The 17,748-nt window shown below is 37.2% G+C and overlaps 2 protein-coding genes across 36 annotated transcripts in view; both read left to right on the top strand.

The window, feature by feature from the left end:
- Positions 1 to 6,995, top strand: part of CALD1 (caldesmon 1) — a 188,092-nt gene extending 181,097 nt beyond the window's left edge. For 12 of the 32 annotated variants that reach the window (XM_067042121.1, XM_059073833.2, XM_067042112.1 and 9 more), the window contains one exon: positions 588 to 2,969. In XM_067042121.1, coding sequence (XP_066898222.1) covers positions 588 to 593 — 6 coding nt within the window. In that variant the 3' untranslated portion in view covers positions 594 to 2,969. Of the gene's footprint in view, positions 1 to 584; positions 2,970 to 6,167 lie in introns of those variants that run through there. The other 20 variants (XM_067042109.1, XM_059073832.2, XM_059073828.2 and 17 more) reach the window with 5 other exon arrangements.
- Positions 6,996 to 8,235: 1,240 nt separating this feature from the next.
- The window catches only part of AGBL3 (AGBL carboxypeptidase 3), a 62,399-nt gene continuing 52,886 nt past the window's right edge, over positions 8,236 to 17,748 (top strand). For all 4 annotated transcript variants that reach the window (XR_010842077.1, XR_010842078.1, XR_010842079.1 and 1 more), the window contains exons 1-2: positions 8,236 to 8,619; positions 9,610 to 9,710. The gene's annotated coding sequence lies outside the window, so the exon portion shown is untranslated. The remainder of the gene's footprint in view (positions 8,620 to 9,609; positions 9,711 to 17,748) is intronic.

Genomic DNA, 17,748 nt, shown 5'->3' with positions numbered 1-17,748 from the left:
AACTATACAACACATTTGAAATTGCAGATTCATAACACTTTAACGTTTGTGAATACCTCAGTGAGAATTTTTAGCAGCTAGCTGAGGGAAAGAAATGGTGTACAATAAGACCATCGGTCAGATAAGTTTCAAGGGTAGGGGCATAAGAATAGGAGGTAGGAAATGAAAAAATAGGAGAAAGCTAAAGATAAGCCTAGTCCAGTTTACCTTCATGCCTTGATGTGGCTGAGACAGCCATTCAATCATGCGTGCCTGGCCTGGAACACACATTATAGAGTCCCGGCCCTTGTAGTAAGTAGTGTTTAAAAAAACCTCCTTGACCCTCAATGCCATGAGCAAGACTCAAGGTCAAGATATGAAAAGGGGAATATAAAGAAGAAAGAAAGAGGAAAGCAAAAAAAGCAACAGAAGAAAGGATAGACTGAAAGAAGAGGAGCATATTTGAATAGAATGCCAAAAATAATCCTCCCTTTCATAGACATTTATTCCTGCCATATTATCACTCTCTCTTTTTTTTTTAATTCTGACACAAAATGTCTGGCTGAAACACCATGGCCTGACGACTTAAAGCTCTCTTCTCTTAGCAGGTTTGAGACAGTTCAAGAAAGAACCCAAAGTAGCCGCTCAAGATGCTGGACCAGCTCAGTTGAAGAGGGCTAATTTGCTCTGTTTTATATTTATGTTGATTTACTAAATTGGGTTCATTTCCTTTTGTTTTGTTTTTCATTATCCCAGTAAATCCATGTATATTATCACTATATTTAATAATCACGGTCTAGAGATGTTCATGGTAAAAGTATTGCCTTTGCACAGGAGCCTGTTTCTAAAGAAACCCATGCTGTGAAATAGAGACTTTTCTACTGACCATCATAGCTCTGTGTCTGAACAGTGATATCAACCACATCGGAAGTCAACAAAAGGAGATTCAAGTTGAAAATTGCCTGAGGAATGTGTGCAGTATCCAGAAAAATGAACCATAGTGTTTTGTTTGTTTGTTTGTTTTTTAAATACAGAAATCATGTTGTTTCTGCACTTTAGAATAAAGCATGGAAGAAATTATCTTAGTAGGCAATTATAACACTTTGTGAAAGTAACCCATTTCAGATTTTAGATACTACAATAATAATTGTCTTTAAAAAAAAAAGATGTACTGTTAAGGTATTACTTTTTTCATGCTGATGAATATCTAAATTGGATTTTGATGTTAGCTGACAGTGGTACTGATTTCTTTAGGTTGGTTGCTTTGTGGATTTCTTTGGTAGTGATAGTGAACCACATTTTAGATGACGTGATCATGTATGTATGTGCATACACATATACAAACACACTAATGGTAGAAAGCTTTTTTATGTGCTAGGCTATTATATTTAGCAGTATGTCCCTGTAACTAGCCAATATCACTGCTTTTTAAAAATTAAAAATCACAATATTATATTAATATTTCATATTTGCCAATAGAAACATGGCAGAATAGGTATCGATATGTTTCCAATGCCCAATAACCTATAAGAAAGAGATTAGAAGTGTCAAAGTGAATTGACATTTTCTATAAAGCATAGTATTTAGTTTATAATTAAAAGCAGTCTTGAAGTCCAGTGTGAATTGTACTAAATCTCAAAGCTTGCTCCAAACTTCATTCTTAAGAATCAAGTTCACAATCGGTTGGCTTAGATGATGTCTGAGGTCTCTTCCTTCTCTAAAATTTAAAGACGAGAATTTTAGTGACAAAGTTGTAGAGATTGGAATTCCATGAATAGGTGTACTATGGCCAACTTTGGCTAATCTCTGGAAGCAGAAAAGTAAGCAAAAGCCAATATTTAGGAGTCATGACAGTACTTCCATCTTTAACATACTGAAACATCTTTTTAGTTAAACTTTTCTACCTTTATTAGTCATTGGCACTTGCCATAAGTTGATAATGTGTTGAACTTTCAAAAAATATGTGTAATTTTTATTAGTTTTACCTTTTTCCCTAAGAGTCTATCAACTCGTCATTTGTACACACACAGTCCAGGTATCAGATCTTATTTTAGCTTATAAGCATTCATCTATTCTTCACAATAGATGATAAAAGAGTACTCCAGTGTCTTGGCAATATGTTCTAGCATAGAGATATACATATAGTGTAGTTCTATAAACGTATACCTCATGACTTACCAAAATTGTCTTAGTCTCAATTCCTACCACAATGAGGGAGCCTCCCAAATGACTCTTTTCTTTTTTTTTTTTTTATTTTATTTTTTTATTTTTATTTTTATTTTTTTTAACATCTTTACCAAATGACTCTTTTCTAATCCAGTGTTCCCCTGGGAGAGCTAGCCAGGGTAGGGCTGACATGAGGAGTGACCAGTGCCTTCCAAAGTCCATTTTCCTCATAAATCAGTAGAGTTGTTGAATCCTCTAGCTTTTAGCACATCTGGGCCAAAGAAAGTAAAGCCAGCAATATTGCACAAGTCACCCATCCATGACAGAGTAGACGTAAGTCTATGATAAGATGAACTAGAATTCACATGCAGTGCCTGAGTTGGCATTGACTCCCAGCATTCGAGTGAAATGGATCGAAGTTTGCATTAAGGCCTATGGCGAGATAACATTTCTTTGTTGTACTTTTGAATAAGAGCTTCTCCTGAACACTATTATATATTTTTTTCTAGAAAGTCTAAATTTAAGAAGAGAATATATCGATCGATCCTGACTTTTATTCCAATATTTGGATGGAATAAGTTTTAGGGTAGAATTTTGTTCAGTTTGGATTTAATTTTTTGAAAAATAAATTCCTTGTTTACTTGTTCGATTACAATTCTCTTTGTTATCTTTTTTAAGAAGTAAAACTGCAAGGTGACTAGCATGTTCTGTGAATCTGCCATTCCTAAAAATGTTATAAACACGATATTTTTCACTGATAATTGATCGCTGCAATAAATATATATTGTGAAAAATGCATCCACAATAAATGGAATTCCTCCAAATGTCTTTGCCTCACTTATTTTTATGTACTATATTGATTACAAGAGTTCTATCTGATGTAATAAAGATGATGGTATAGCAAAATGCATATTTCGGATTGAGTCTTGGTTTCATTCTTTAAAGAGGAAAGCCATTTCATGTTTTTAAATACTTATAACAGGCAATTTTCCAACAAAATATTAAAAATTGCTCTGGTAGAGACAACTGACAAAACATACATAGAAAAGGTTGAAAAGAGGGATTGAAAACCTTCTTCTTCAAAGAAAACGTCATCAAATGTTCCTTCATCCTCCTCCTCATTCCCAGTGTAGTCACGTGTCACTCCTCTAGCACCTACGGTGGCAGCACTGTTTTCCCAAAGGCATTGTCTTTTACAGTAGAAATACCCATTTAATAGATAACTGTTTGTTTGTAGAATACTTACTATTTGCAAGGCACTGGCGATTGCCTTTAAATCCAAAGGTTCTTTTAATAGTAATTTTATTTTTTTTAAATATTTATTTATTTGGCTGCGCCGGGTCTTAGATGCGGCATGTGGGATCTTTAGTTGCGGCATGCAGGCTCTTTTACTTACGGCATGCAGGCTCTTCGTTGAGGCATGCGGGATCTAGTTCCCTGACCAGGGATCAAACGCGGTCCCCCTGCACTGCGAGTGTGGAGTGTTAACCACTAGACCACCAAGGAAGTCCCAGTAATTTTATATATTTATGTAGCACTACTTGAAATCTGAGGCTTTTCTCACAAAGGTTTTAAATTGTGAGTCGGGAGGCCCTGAACAGTCCCCTAAATCCTATTCATAAGATTGACGAGTTAACAAAATTACGGTAACTTAAACTTCCGTAAGATGTTATGGAAAAACCCGAACGAACTTTTTGGCCAACCCCATAATTAATACTTTTGATTTCTACATTCTAACAAGAAGGGGTCTAAGTTTAGACAATGTTATCATCAAAGTCAATCACAAAATTAAGTAATGAAAAGAATACAATCTGTAGTACTAATACCAAACTGATAGGATTGGGGCTGGATGAACATTAATCTTGTGCGTCTTCAGGGTTTGAGCTCAATGTTACAGTCTTCTGTGTGATGTAGAAACTGGTCTGCATTGTAGGGTTTTTTTCTACTCTTGCTTGCATGTGTGCTCCAAATGGAAGGATGGTTAAGAAATGAAAATCTCATGACCCTAAATATGTGTTCTTCCACAGGAGTGAGGAGATGTCCTAACAAGGTCTTGATCTGAGTGCTGTGTCTATTTGTATTCAAGCTTATTAATCATGTTGTCCAAACATTCTATATCATTACTGGATTTTTTTGTTCCTTTGTTCTAGCTGTTACTGAATTGGAAATGTGAAAATCTCCCTCTATAATTATGGATTTGTCTATTTCTCCTTGTAATTCTGTTAAATTTGCTTTCATATTTAAAGTCATGTTTTTGGTGCATACACAAATCTAGAATCATTTTATCTTCCAAGTGAATTGAATATTTTTAATATTACGAAGTGACCCTCTATTTGTAGCAAAGATTTTTGCCTTAAAGTTTATTTTTTCTGTTCTTAACATTGCTACCATGGCTTTCTTTTGGTTAGCACTTGCATGATATAGCTTTACTTTCAATCTGTGTGTGTGTGTGTGTGTGTGTGTGTGTGTGTATTTGTATATATGATATAACTTTCTCCATCCCTTCACTTTCAACCTTTGTATATCTTTAGTTTTAGATGCATGTCCATTTAGACTAGAGTCCATGGATAAATGCAATGGCTATTAGCTTTGCCTTCCTAATGAGAAAAGTGTTTGCCAAAATCAACATTACTATTTCAGTAAAACATTTATTTTCTACAAACTACCTTTGCCAAGTACTAACATAAGCAAATGCTGGAAGAAAAGTAAATGGAAACAGAAATTTGGATCCTTATCCAAACCAAATTAATTATGAGGTAGTAAATAAAGAATCAAAGATTCTAACCTCTGTTCCCCATAATTCCTCACAAGAGATTGCTATTTCCTAAGAGCATGCCTTGAAGACAGCCCCTTGTCAGGGGGCAGGTTGGGGCCACCACGCTCCTCTTGAAGCTCATGGACAGAGACCAATAACAACCCTGGAGACCAAATATGCAGACTGCAATTTGGCCCAGTTAAGGAGATATCTGCCCTTTTCCCCCAGCCCTTACTCATCCCAACACAACAAGGAACTAGCACTCAGAAGAAATAGGGATGAATGTAAATAGCAAAACACCAATTTCCCTCCCACTTCCTCAGTCACCAGAGCTAGGGACAGATCTAGGGGGTAACGAGGAGGAGGGCATTGAATCGAGTCTGAAATCGAAGTTTAAAGTGTACTTAATACCAAATACCAGAACGAAATCTTAAATACCAGAAGGAAAGGAAGTAGCTGAAAAGTTGTGGGATCTGGCCAACACGTCCTTAATGAGAAGAGGGATTTCACCATTGCACACACAGTTCAGGTGCACTTATTGGTGGCAGTGGGGGTGGGGGTACCATTTCATGGTTTTTATCATGAAACCTCACCCTGAGCCTGGGAGTCAACTTTCTCTTTTGAGGTGATTTATGGTATCTGTTCCTTGTTGAACAGGCTGGGGGCATTCTTACTACCTCATTTCCAAGTGTTCAGAAGAATAATACTTCACTATAGTCCCCAAATTTAGACACAGTACATAAACTAACAGTGTAAATATTCTACCAATGATAGAGGGATCAGGAAAGACTTCACTAAGGGGATGGCCTTTGAGCTAAGTCTTGGTTAGTTGACTAGCTGGGACAGATCTTAAGATCTGGAAACTGTTGGAGTGGTTTGGCCCTACACTGGAACATCCTAGACCCCGACAGTCTGAGGAAGGCCTGATGGGTACTAGATGACCCCAGGGCTCCCAGGATCCAGTATGGCTTCCTCAGCCAAATTAGGCCTCTACAGCTGCATAACCACTAACTTCTGTGATGTCATAAATAACTTTGACTTTGACTTCCCTAGTCACCTCATATGCTCATGTAAGCCTCTGCTCCACAAATTCAAAATGATATAATCACACAAAATAAATCACATTCCTAACACAATTTACATTTGGCCTTGTTGCTAACATGACCTTTTTCCTCCTGATTCCCACAATAATTGTGCCTTTTGGAGTACTGTTTTGGTTTTTCTTTTCCTCTTTTCTTACTCTTACTATATTGCCTTTATACTGCAGGCTTAGAGGTGGATGAATGCATCAAAACATTGGAGGAGGAAAGGTTGCTGCACAGGCAAAGCTGCATTCCCAGGAAGCAGAAGCTGGCTCCATAAGGAGTATGTCTTATAACCTTCTCTGATCAAGATCACACAAAAGGAGAACAAAAACTCAGACGGACATCAAAGTCCTTGGTTGAAGTTTACTGCAGGTCTTCCTTCCACTTGCACTTAAAGGCAAAGAATTTATTTCCACTGTATTCTACTGTCTAGAATAGGAGAGTAAGTTTTTTTTTTTAAAAAAAAAAAAAAGAGTTAAAAAGGAACAGGTGCTTAAGAAAATCATTTTAAATTTATCTGGGGAAGAGGTCCGAATGAAATCTCTTTCCTTAAAATGTACTGACTCCAGCTAAGCTTCAACTAAACAGGACTGCCTAGTATAATTCATAACATGATTTTCTCTCAGAGCCTTTGTACTTGCTGTTTCCCCTGCCTGCCAAGGTCTTCCCCTAGGCATCCACGTGGCTCATCCCTTTACTTGCTTCAGGTCTCTGCTCAAAAGCCTGGTCAGAGAGACTTTCCTGGACACTCCATCAAGAGAGCCACCCCTACCAAGGCCCACCCACGAGAGCACTTCCTATGCACTTTATTTTTCCCTTATTTCTCGCCACAGCAATTTTCATCACCTGAGTGCTTTTTTCAAGTATTGGTCTTTCTTCTCTCAGTAGTACATAACCTCCACATGGAATGTCCATTTTATTACACTGGGAACAGTCCCTAGTAATTAGTAGGCATTGAATAAATATTTGTTGAATTAATGAAAGAATGAATAAATACAATTTTCAAAGGTTTTTTTGAATTCCTATTTTTATTATGCACTAAAATAATTTTTCTCTGTAGGATTACTTGAAATATGATCGTGTAAATATCTGGACTAAAAATCTTGAGATTTAAGTCCCAGCTCTGCCATTAATTTCTTGTGTAACCTGGTTAGATCATTTCTTGGAGTTTCACCTTGTGTGTCTGACACTATGGCTTGCAATCATGACTCTAAACTCCAACAGAAGAATAGATTCCATATATAAAAATTCTCTATGCATGTCACCTTTAGTAACATATGTATTACATAAAACAAGGTACAATTATAAAGGGTAATTAATTTTCAAGAAAGTGTGATCTAATACCTGCTCTATTTCTTTTTCTGGAAGGTCCAATCTTCTAAATCACTGACCTCAAAGAACATGTTATTTTTCGGAAACTAACAAAATTTAAGCAGAGGCTATTAACCTCATGTTTAAGCTATTGCTTTGCCCTTTATTTTACTTTTCCATTATCTCCATTTCTAGAGTATTACAAATCTCATGACACATAATGCCTCGTGCAGGCACCAAACATTTAAAGACTTTTTTTTTAGCTCTACTTGGAAAACTATTCCAAATAAATTATCCACTAAGCTACAGACCAAGGGGAAATCAAGATGGGATGTACAGGAATAGTGACTAAATCTGTTATGGGAAGATCATATTTAATTAGATGAGACAATACATGTAAAGTGATGTGCATAGTGTCCCCGAAGACGTGCTTGATACGTTAGCTAACGATTATTATACTTAAAGAATCTCAGAGCTGATAAGAATCTTGCAAGCTCACCCAAAAAAATCTATGTCTCTTCCATCAAATATTTAAAGAGAAAAGTCTCTTTTTCCGAATCCAATAAGGATCATTAGTCACACAACTGTGCAAAACGCAACTCGGTGTAGATACAACTAAAAATCAAAAAAACAAAAGTCTTAACCAGTCTGCTCTAGCATCTGCTCGAAGAAGGGACAGACATGGCAAACAACCGATGTGCAGAACCTTAGGGACAAATAGCTGTCCTGCCTCCACCCCTAAAATTTCCCGCCAGCCCCCTGCTCTCTACCTTCCCGCCCCTCGGGATGCCCTTTGACGCCCACTCCTCAGCGGCTAGCTCGCCACATCCTCAGGGCTCTCCCTTTCCTTCAGCCGAAATCCCACACAGCTGGCCAGTCTGAGGTCTCGCGAGGGTGAGCCCGTTGCCCTGGTAACGAGAGCTGCGCTTCGTGGTGAAGGGCGTGGCTGCGACTGCTAAACGGCAGCAGCAGCGTTCCTTCCAGTCGGTGGGCTGTAGGTATCACGGGCAGAACGGCTGCTCCCGGCGCACGGAAGGGACTACTGGCCTGACCGTGGGACTCGAGGCGAGGGTGAGGACGCCGAGGCGGGACAGTGAAGTGCCGAGGGGGAAAGTCCCTGCGCGAAACGAGCGCGCCCAGAAAAGGCGCCCCTCCTTCCGCTGCCGTGTCGTGGAGTGTGGGAGGAAGACTTCGCCACCAGGAATTGTGGCTTCATCGTCCTTCCCGCCAAGAAGGGAAGTCATCGTTCCTGCCCCGAGACTGCCGCGGCGCCGCTGGGCGAGACCGCGCCTGCCGTGGCCTCTCTCGCTTCTGACTTGGCAGGTACGCACGGAGCGCTGATTAGTTCCATCTGTGTGTGTGCCTCTCCTGAAGCTCAGGTTTTACTCCGCAGCAGGTCAGCACGTTGGTGCGCCTCATACGCTCATGTAAGGAAACAGAATCAAGATTTATGCCAGTCCAGTTTTCCAAATTCGGAGTTGTGATCCCCACACGGAAACTTCAGTCTCTTACTACTGAAGGTGTCACCCATAAGACAGACTTCTCTGTTGGCATTCGTAAAGTTATTCGCTATGGAGCTTGGGCTTTATTGTTTGTGGTCCACGCTCGAAAACCCACTTTTTGTAGAGAGAAGCATAAACTAGTAGATTCGAAATTAGTAAATTACTTTGGTCTCTCAAAAATAGTAGACTCTTGACAAGGAATTTCTATTATTTCATTGTCTTAATTACCACTTAAGAGGTCATCGTCGATACAACCTTCCTGGTAACCTTTGACGTAAGTTAACTATTCCAGTGAGACTAATATGATCGAATATTAGAACAGAGACAGTCTACAGAATATTAACCAAAATATAGAGGAAAAAAACTACTGTCATTTGAACTTTTGGTCAAATGAAAATTAAGCCAAAAAAATTAACTATTCCTACAACTCACTGCCTGAACAAGTAACTAATTTTTCTGTGATGCACGATCTTTTCAGTGCCGCAGAATCATTCTGAACTCGCTACCGCTGTGTGGCATTTAACTGTAAATCTAGGATATAAATGATTTGGTTACGTACCCTGGAAATTCCTTTTTCAATTAAATTATTTACGTGATTTGTCTTACTGTGATTTGTCTCTATCTTATAAAAATGGAGAATTTCTTCAAATCTTTGAAATTAAAGGTTTAATTAGCTGTGTCTTAATTTACTTTTTAGAGAAGCCTGTTGTCACTGTTAATTAAATAAAATTGAATATATTGGGGGGGTACACATTTAATGTGCACTTAAAAAGAAAATTGTCAAATAAGTTCCTTACAAATTGTCTTACAGCCTACCTACATAATAAAAGAAATTTCGAGCCAAATATTGGAAGAGATGTCAGAAGATTCAGAAAAGGAAGTCTATTCAGAACAATCAGTGAAGATGAATCAGTATGTTTTTCTCAACTTAATCGTACTTAGAAATAAAACTTGTTATAAAATGTAAATTCCCAGTAAAAATACTATAAATTCAGTTGGCTGTAAAAATCCGTTGGATATTTAAATCACTTTTCACTGAAGTTGGGAAATAAATTGATTGAAAGCAAAGCTATTAATGTGTGCAGTATGCCCTATCTAGAAAGAGAATCTATATTGATTTGGGGAGTTTTTTGAGAAAATATTTTGGCTGAGATTCTTCTGAGTTTTATTAAAATGTGTGTAATAAGTAATTATTAGGGTTTTATTTTTATCATTCATGTCCACTTATTTTCTTATATGTACTAATTCTATGTTACATTATAATGTGTATATAATAGTGAAACCTATTTCTAAGCCTACTGTGTGTCACCATCATAGGTTTCATGTGGCACTGTTGTAACAAAGGAAAGTACATGGAGGAAGAAGCGGGTAGGGGAGAAGCAAAATGCAGTAGTTACAAATATTTTGTCTGGTCCCAGCACATATTTCTAAGAAATTTCCTTCACATTTTAGTAAAGTATAAATTATCTATGTAAGTTAAGGTCCCAAAATAAACTCCCCAAATGATGTATAACCCTTTAAGTCAATGGCTTTCTTTTTCCCCCCTATAAATTTATTTATTTATTTATTTTTGGCTGCATTCCTTGCTGCACGTGGGCTTTCTTTAGTTGTGGCGAGTGGCGGCTACTCTTTGTTGCGGTGCGCGGGCTTCTCATTGCGGTGACTTCTCTTGTTGCAGAGTACGGGCTCTACGTGTAAGGGCTTCAGTAGTTGTGTCACTCGGGTTGAGTAGTTGTGGCTCGCGGGCTCTGGAGTGCAGGCTCAGTAGTTGTGGCACACAGGCTTAGTTGCTCCACGGCATGTGGAATCTTCCTGGACCCGGGCTCGAACCCATGTCCCCTGCATTGGCAGGCGGATTCTTCACCACTGAGTCACCAAGGAAGTCCCGTCAATGGCTTTCTGTGTTTCTTTTTTCTTCTTTTTTTGGTTAATTTTAGTCCTAATTTAACCTGTTTTGCCAGGTTTACCAAGAATCTTTAAACTGTTCCTTCTCTATAATCATTAATATGACCTTACTTTGTGGAACAAGAGAAATGAAAGGTGAAAACTTTGTTTCAGGATATTTGAAGTGTTGGGTGCTTTGAGACCAATAGCCAATAATAACCTTGAATTTTTTCATTTATTAAAGATTAAAGACACACTCAATTCTAAGTACTAAGGTAGATGTAAAAAATTTCTGGATTGGGAAACCGCTGGTTTTTAAAAGGTAAATAATTTAAAACTCTCTTGTTTTAGAATGAGGATACCTTTATGAAGTTTGTAAATGAAAACATCCATCAGTGTGCACTTTTAACAGGTTTGAGATTATTCTTATATATTACCCCTTCTCTTTCTGATAATATATTAAATGCATGAAAAATGAGAGAGCGCTAGAAAAAAAAGTCAGTGAATAATATAGGGAATTATTATTCTGTTATTGGTAAGGAGATATGTATTTACTTTTATAATAATATTTTGTACTTCAAACTTTTAAAATTGAACCATAGGGCTTCCCTGGTGGCGCAGTGGTTGAGAGTCCGCCTGCCGATGCAGGGGATACGGGTTCGTGCCCCGGTCCGGGAAGATCCCACATGCTGCGGAGCGGCTGGGCCCGTGAGCCATGGCCGCTGAGCCTGCGCATCCGGAGCCTGTGCCCCGCAACGGGAGAGGCCACAACAGTGAGAGGCCCGCGTACCACAAAAAAAATATATATATATATATAAAAATAAAATTGAAGCATAGGTGATTTACACTATTCTGTTAGTTTCAGGTATACAGAAAAGTGACTCAGTTGTATATATATATTTTTCAGATTATTTTCTACTATAGGTTATTTCAAGATAACATAATTCCTGTGCTATTCAGTAAATCCTTGTTCTCATCTTTTTTTTTTTTTTTTTTTGCTGTACGCGGGCCTCTCACCACTGTGGTCTCTCTTGTTGCGGAGCACAGGCTCCGGACGCGCAGGCTCAGCGGCCATGGCTCACGGGTCCAGCCGTTCCGCGGCATATGGGATCTTCCCGGACCGGGGCACAAACCCGTGTCCCCTGCATCGGCAGGCGGACTCTCAACCACTGCGCCGCCAGGGAAGCCCCTTACCTATTTTATATATAGTAGATTGTTAATCCCATACTCCTAATTTATCCCTCCCCCTTCCTTTCCCCTCTGATAACCGTTTGTTTTCTGTGTCTGTGAGTCTGTTTCTGTTTTATATATAGATTCATTTGTATTATTTTTTAGATTCTATATATAAGTGATATTTGTCTTCCTCTGTCTAACTTATTTCACTAAGTATAAAACTCTCGAGGTCCATCTATGTTGTTGCAAATGGCAATATTTCATTCTTTTTATGGCTGAGTAATATTCCATTATATATATATATATATATATATACCACATCTTCCTAAGCCAGTCATCTGTTGATAGGCATATGGGTTGCTTCCATGTCTTGGCTATTGTAAATACTGCTGTTATGAACAATGGGGTGTATGTATCTTTTTAAATTAGAGTTTTAGTTATTTCTGGATATATACCCAGGAATGGAATTGCTGGATCATATGGTAGCTCTACTTTTAGCTTTTTAAGGAACCTCCATATTGTTTTCCATAGTGGCTGCACCAATTTATGTTCCCACCAACAGTGTAGGAGGGTTCCCTTCTCTCCACACCCTCTCCAGCTTTATTATTTGTAGACTTTTTGATGATAGTCATTCTGACCTGTTTGAGTGATACCTCATTGTGCTTTTGATTTACATTTCTCTAATAATTAGCGATGTTGAACATCTTTTTGTGGGCCTGTTGGTCATCTCCATGTCTCTCTGGAAAAATATCTAAATAAGTCTTCTGCTCATTTTTTGACTGGGTTGTTTCTTGTTTGTTGGTTGGTTTTTAAATTTTATTGGCATATAGTTGGTTCACAATGTTGTTTTAGTTTCAAGTGTACAGCAAAGTGATTCAGGTATACATATACATATATTCATTCTTTTTCAGATTCTTTCCTCATATAGGTTATCACACAATACTGAGTAGAGTTCCCTGTGCTATACAGTAGGTCCTTGCTGGTTATCTGTCTTATATATAGTGGTATCTGTATGTAATCCCAAGCTCCTGATTTATTCCTCCCTGTCCAACGTTTCCCCTTTGGTAACCATAAGTTTATTTTTGAAATCTATTAAGTCGGTTTCTGTTTTGTAAATAAGTTCATTTGTATCATTTGTTTAAAATTAGATTCCACATATGAGTGATTTCATATGATATTTGCCTTTCTCTGTCTGACTTATTAGTATGATAAGCTCTAGGTTCATCCATGTTGCTGCAAATGGCATTATTTCACTATTTTTATGGCTGAGTAATATTCCTTGTATATATGTACCACATCTTCTTTATCCATTCCTCTGTCAGTGGACAGTTAGGTTGCTTCCATGTCTTGGCTGTTGTAAATAGTGCTGAACATTGGGGTGCATGTAGCTTTTCAGTCATGGTTTTCTCTAGATATGTGCCCAGAAGTGGGATTGCTGGATCACTCTAGTTCTATTTTCAGTTTTTTAAGGAACCTCCATACTGTTCTCCATAGTGGCTGTACCAGTTTACATTCCCACCAACAGTGCAAGAGGGCTCCTTTTTCTCCACACCCTCTCCAGCATTTATTGTTTGTAGACTTGTTGATGATGGCCATTCTGACTGGTGTATGGTGATACCTCATTGTAGTTTTGATTTGCATTTCTCTGATAATTAGTGATGTTGAGCATCTTTTCATGTGCCTGTTGGCCATCTGTATGTCTCCTTTGGAGGCATGTCTGTCTAGATCTTCTGCCCATTTTTTGATTGGGTTTTTTGTTTTTATTTGTATAATTTGAGATTAATCCCTCATTGGTCACTTTGTTTGCAAATGTTTTCTCCCATTCTGTGGGTCTGTTCATTTTGGTTATGGTTTCCTTTGCTGTGCAGAAACTTTTAAGTTTAATTAAATCCCAATTTGTTTATTTTTGCTTTACTTTCATTACTCTAAGAGGTGGATCAAAAACCATAGTTGTTGCAATTTATGTCAAAGAGTGTTCTCCCTATGTTTTCCTCTAGGAATTTTTTAGCATCTGGACTTACATTTAGGTCTTTGATCCATTTTGACTTTATGTGTGTATATGGTGTTAGAGAATGTTCTAATTTCATTCTTTTGCAAGTAGCTGTCCAGTTTTCCCAGCAAAACTTATTGAAGAGACTGTCTTTTCTCCATTGTATATTCTTGCCTCCATTGTCATAGATTAATTGACCATAGGTGTGTGGGTTTATTTCTGGGCTTTCTATCCTGTTCCATTGATCTATGTGTTTATTTTTGTGCCAGTACCACACTGTTTTGTAGTATAGTCTGAAGTCAGGGAGCCTGATTCTTCCAGCTTTGTTTTCCTTTCTCAGGATTGATTTGGCTATTCAGAGTCTTTTGTGTTTCCATACAAATTTAAAATTTTTTGTTCTAGTTCTGTGAAAAATGCCATTGGTAATTTGATAAGGATTGCACTGAATCTGTAGATTGCCTTGGGTAGTATAGTCATTTTGACAGTATTGATTCTTCCGATACAGGAACATGGTATATCTTTCCATCTGTTTGTATCATCTTCGATTTCTTTCATCAGTGTCTTATAGTTTTCAGAGTACAAGTCTTTTGTCTCCTTAGTAGGTTATTTTTTTGATGCAGTGGTGAATGGGATTGTTTCCTTAATTTCTCTTTGTGATATTTTGTTGTTAGTGTATAGGAATGCAAGAGATTTCTGTGTATTAACTGTGTATCCTGCAACTTTACCTAATTCATTGATGAGCTCTAGTATTTTTCTGGTAGCATCTGTAGGATTTTCTGTGTATAATATCATGTCATCTGCAAACAGTGGTAATTTTACTTCTTTTCCAATTTTGATTCCTTTTATTTCTTTCTCTTCTCTTATTGCTGTAGCTAGGACTTCCAAAACTATGTTGAATGAAAGTGGCAGTGGACATCCTTGTCTTGTTTCTGATATTAGAAGGAATGCTTTTAGCTTTTCAGCATTGAAAATGATGTTAGCTGTGGGTTTGTCTTATATGGCCTTTATTATGTTGAGATAAGTTCTCTCTACGCCCACTTCTGGAGAGTTTTTATCATAAATGGGTGTTGAATTTTGTCAAATGCTTTTTCTGTATCTATTGAGATGATTATATGGTTTTTATTCTTCAATTTGTTAATGTGGTGTATCACTCTATTGATTTGAAGTTGTTGAAGAATCCTTGCATCCTTGGGCTAAATCATGGTGTATGATCCTTTTAATGTAGAATATGCTTGGGAGTGTTCCTTCCTCTGCAATTTTTTGGAAAAGTTTGAGAAGGATGGGTGTTAGCTCTTCTCTAAATGTTTGATAGAATTTGCCTCTGAAGCCATCTGGTCCTGGACTTTTGTTTGTTGGAAGTTTTTCAATCACTGTTTCAATTTCAGTACTTCTGATTGGTCTGTTCATATTTTCTGTTTCTTCCTGGTTCAGTCTTGGAAGCTTGTACCCTTCTAAGAATTTGTCGATTTCTTCTAGGTTGTCCATTTTATTGGCATATAGTTGTTTGTAGTAGTCTCTTATGTTCCTTTGTACTTCTGTGGTGTCCATTGTAACTTCTCCTTTTTCATTTCTAATTTTATTGATTTGAACCCTCTCCCTTTTTTTCTTGATGAGTCTGGCTAAAGATTTATCAATTTTGTTTATCTTTTCAAAGATCCAGCTTTCAGTTTCATTGATCTTTTCTATTGTTTTCTTTGTCTCTATTTCATTATTTCTCCTCTGATCTTTATGATTTCTTTCCTTCTACTAACATTGAGTTTTGTTTGTTCTTTATTCTCTAGTTGCTTTAGGTGTAAGATTTAGGTTGTTTGAGATTTTTATTGTTTCCTGAGGTAAGATTTTATTGCTATAAACTTCCCTGTTAGAACTGCTTTTGCTGCATCCCGTAGGTTTTGGATCATCATGTTTTCACTGTCATTTGTCTCTAGGTATTTTTTGATTTCCTTTTTGATTTCTTCTGTGATCCATTGGTCATTTAGTAACATATTGTTTAGCCTCTGTGTTTGTGTTTTTTACAGTTTTTTTCTTGTAACTGATTTCTAATCTCATAACGTTGTGGTTGGAAAGGATGCTTGATATGATTTCAATTTTCTTAAATTTACTGAGGCTTGATTTGTGGCCCAACATGTGATCTATCCTGGAGAATGTTCCAGGTGTACTTAAGAAGGAAGTCTATTCTGCTGCTTTTGGATGGAATGTTCTATAAATATCAGTTAAATCCATCTGGTGAATGTGCCATTTAAGGCCTGTGTTTCCTTATTGATTTTCTGTCTAGATGATCCGTGCATTTCTGTGCCTATTTAAATGATCATGTGGTTTTTGGCTTTCCTCTTGGTAATGTGGTGTATCACACTGATTGATTTCCGTATGATGAACTATCCTTGCAAACCTGGAATGAATCCAACTTGACCATAGTGTATGATCCTTTTTATGTATTTGGCTTACTAATATTTTGTTAAGGATTTTTTGCATCTATATTCATCAAAGATATTGGCCTGTAATTTTCTTTTTTTGTAGTCCCTTTTTGGTTTTGTTATCAGGGCGATGGTAGCTTAATAGAATAAGTTTGAAAGAGTTCCCTCATCTTCAGTTTTTTGGAATAGTTTGAGAAGGATCAGTGTAAGTTCTTCTTTGTATGTTCTGTAGAATTCCCCAGTGAAGCCATCTGGTCCTGGACTTTTGTTTGCAGGAAGGTTTTTTTTATTACTGATTCTATTTCACTTGTAATGATTGGTCTGCTCAAGTTATCTGTTTCTTCTTGACTCAGTTTTGGCAGGCTGTGTGTTTCTAGAAACTATTTGTTGGCATATAATTCCTCATAGTATTCTCTTACAATCTCTTGTATTTCTGTGATATTGGTTGTTATTTCTCCTCTTTCATTTCCTATTTTGTTTATTTGGGTCCTCTCTCTTTTCTTCTTGGCAGGCCTGGCTAGAGGTGTGTTGATTTTGTTTAACTTTATAAAAAACCAGTTCTTGGGTTTTTTATCCTTTCTATTGTTTTTTGGATCTCTATTTTATTTATTTCCTCTTTTAACTTTATTATTTCCTTCCTTTTGCTGACATTGGTTTTTTCCTTGTCCTTTTTTTAAAATTCTTTTAGGTGGTAGGTTAGGTTGTTTTTTTTTTTTTTCCTTCTTGAGGAAAGCCTATATCACTATGATCTTCTGTCTTAGAACTGCTTTTGCTGTATCCCATAGATTTTGTAAGTTTGTGTTTTCATTTTCCTTTGTGCTCAGGTATTTTCCAATTTCTTCTTTGATTTCATCACTTACCCATTGGTTTTTTCAGTAGCATGTTGCTTAGTCTCCATGTGTTCATTCTTCTCCCATTTTTCTTTCTGTGGTCGATTTCTAGTATCATACCATTGTGGTCAGAAAAGATACTTGAGATAATTTCTATCCTCTTAAATTTGTTGAGACTTGTTTTGTAACCTAATATGTGGTCTATCCTAGAGAATGTTCCATGTGAGCTTGAAAAGAATGTGTATTCAGGGTGGGGGGCTTGAGGTAGTGTCCTGTAGGTATCAAGTCCAACTGGTTGTGTCATTTGGGATCTCTGTTGCCTAACTGATTTTCTGTCTGGAAGATCTGCTCATTGATGTCAGTGGGGTGTTAAAGTTTCCTACTATTATTGTATTCCTGTCAATCTCTCTCTATGTCTGTTAGTATTTGTTTTATATATTTAGGTGTTCCTATATTGGGGGCATATATGTAAATGAGTATAATATCCTCTTCTTGTATTGCTCCCTTTATCATTATATACTGTCCTTCTTTGTCTTTCTTTATGCCCTTTGTTTAAAGTCTATTTTGTCTGATATGAGTATTGCTATTCCTACTTTTTTAGTTTCCATTTGCATGAAATACCCTTTTCCATTGCCTTACTTTCAATCTGTGTGTGTCTT

Source organism: Kogia breviceps, chromosome 9, assembly GCF_026419965.1.
Source record: "Kogia breviceps isolate mKogBre1 chromosome 9, mKogBre1 haplotype 1, whole genome shotgun sequence".
Classification (NCBI taxonomy): Eukaryota; Metazoa; Chordata; class Mammalia; order Artiodactyla; family Physeteridae; genus Kogia; species Kogia breviceps.
The sequence above is the reverse complement of the archived record's forward strand: the minus strand, read 5'-3'. Positions and strand labels throughout refer to the sequence as shown.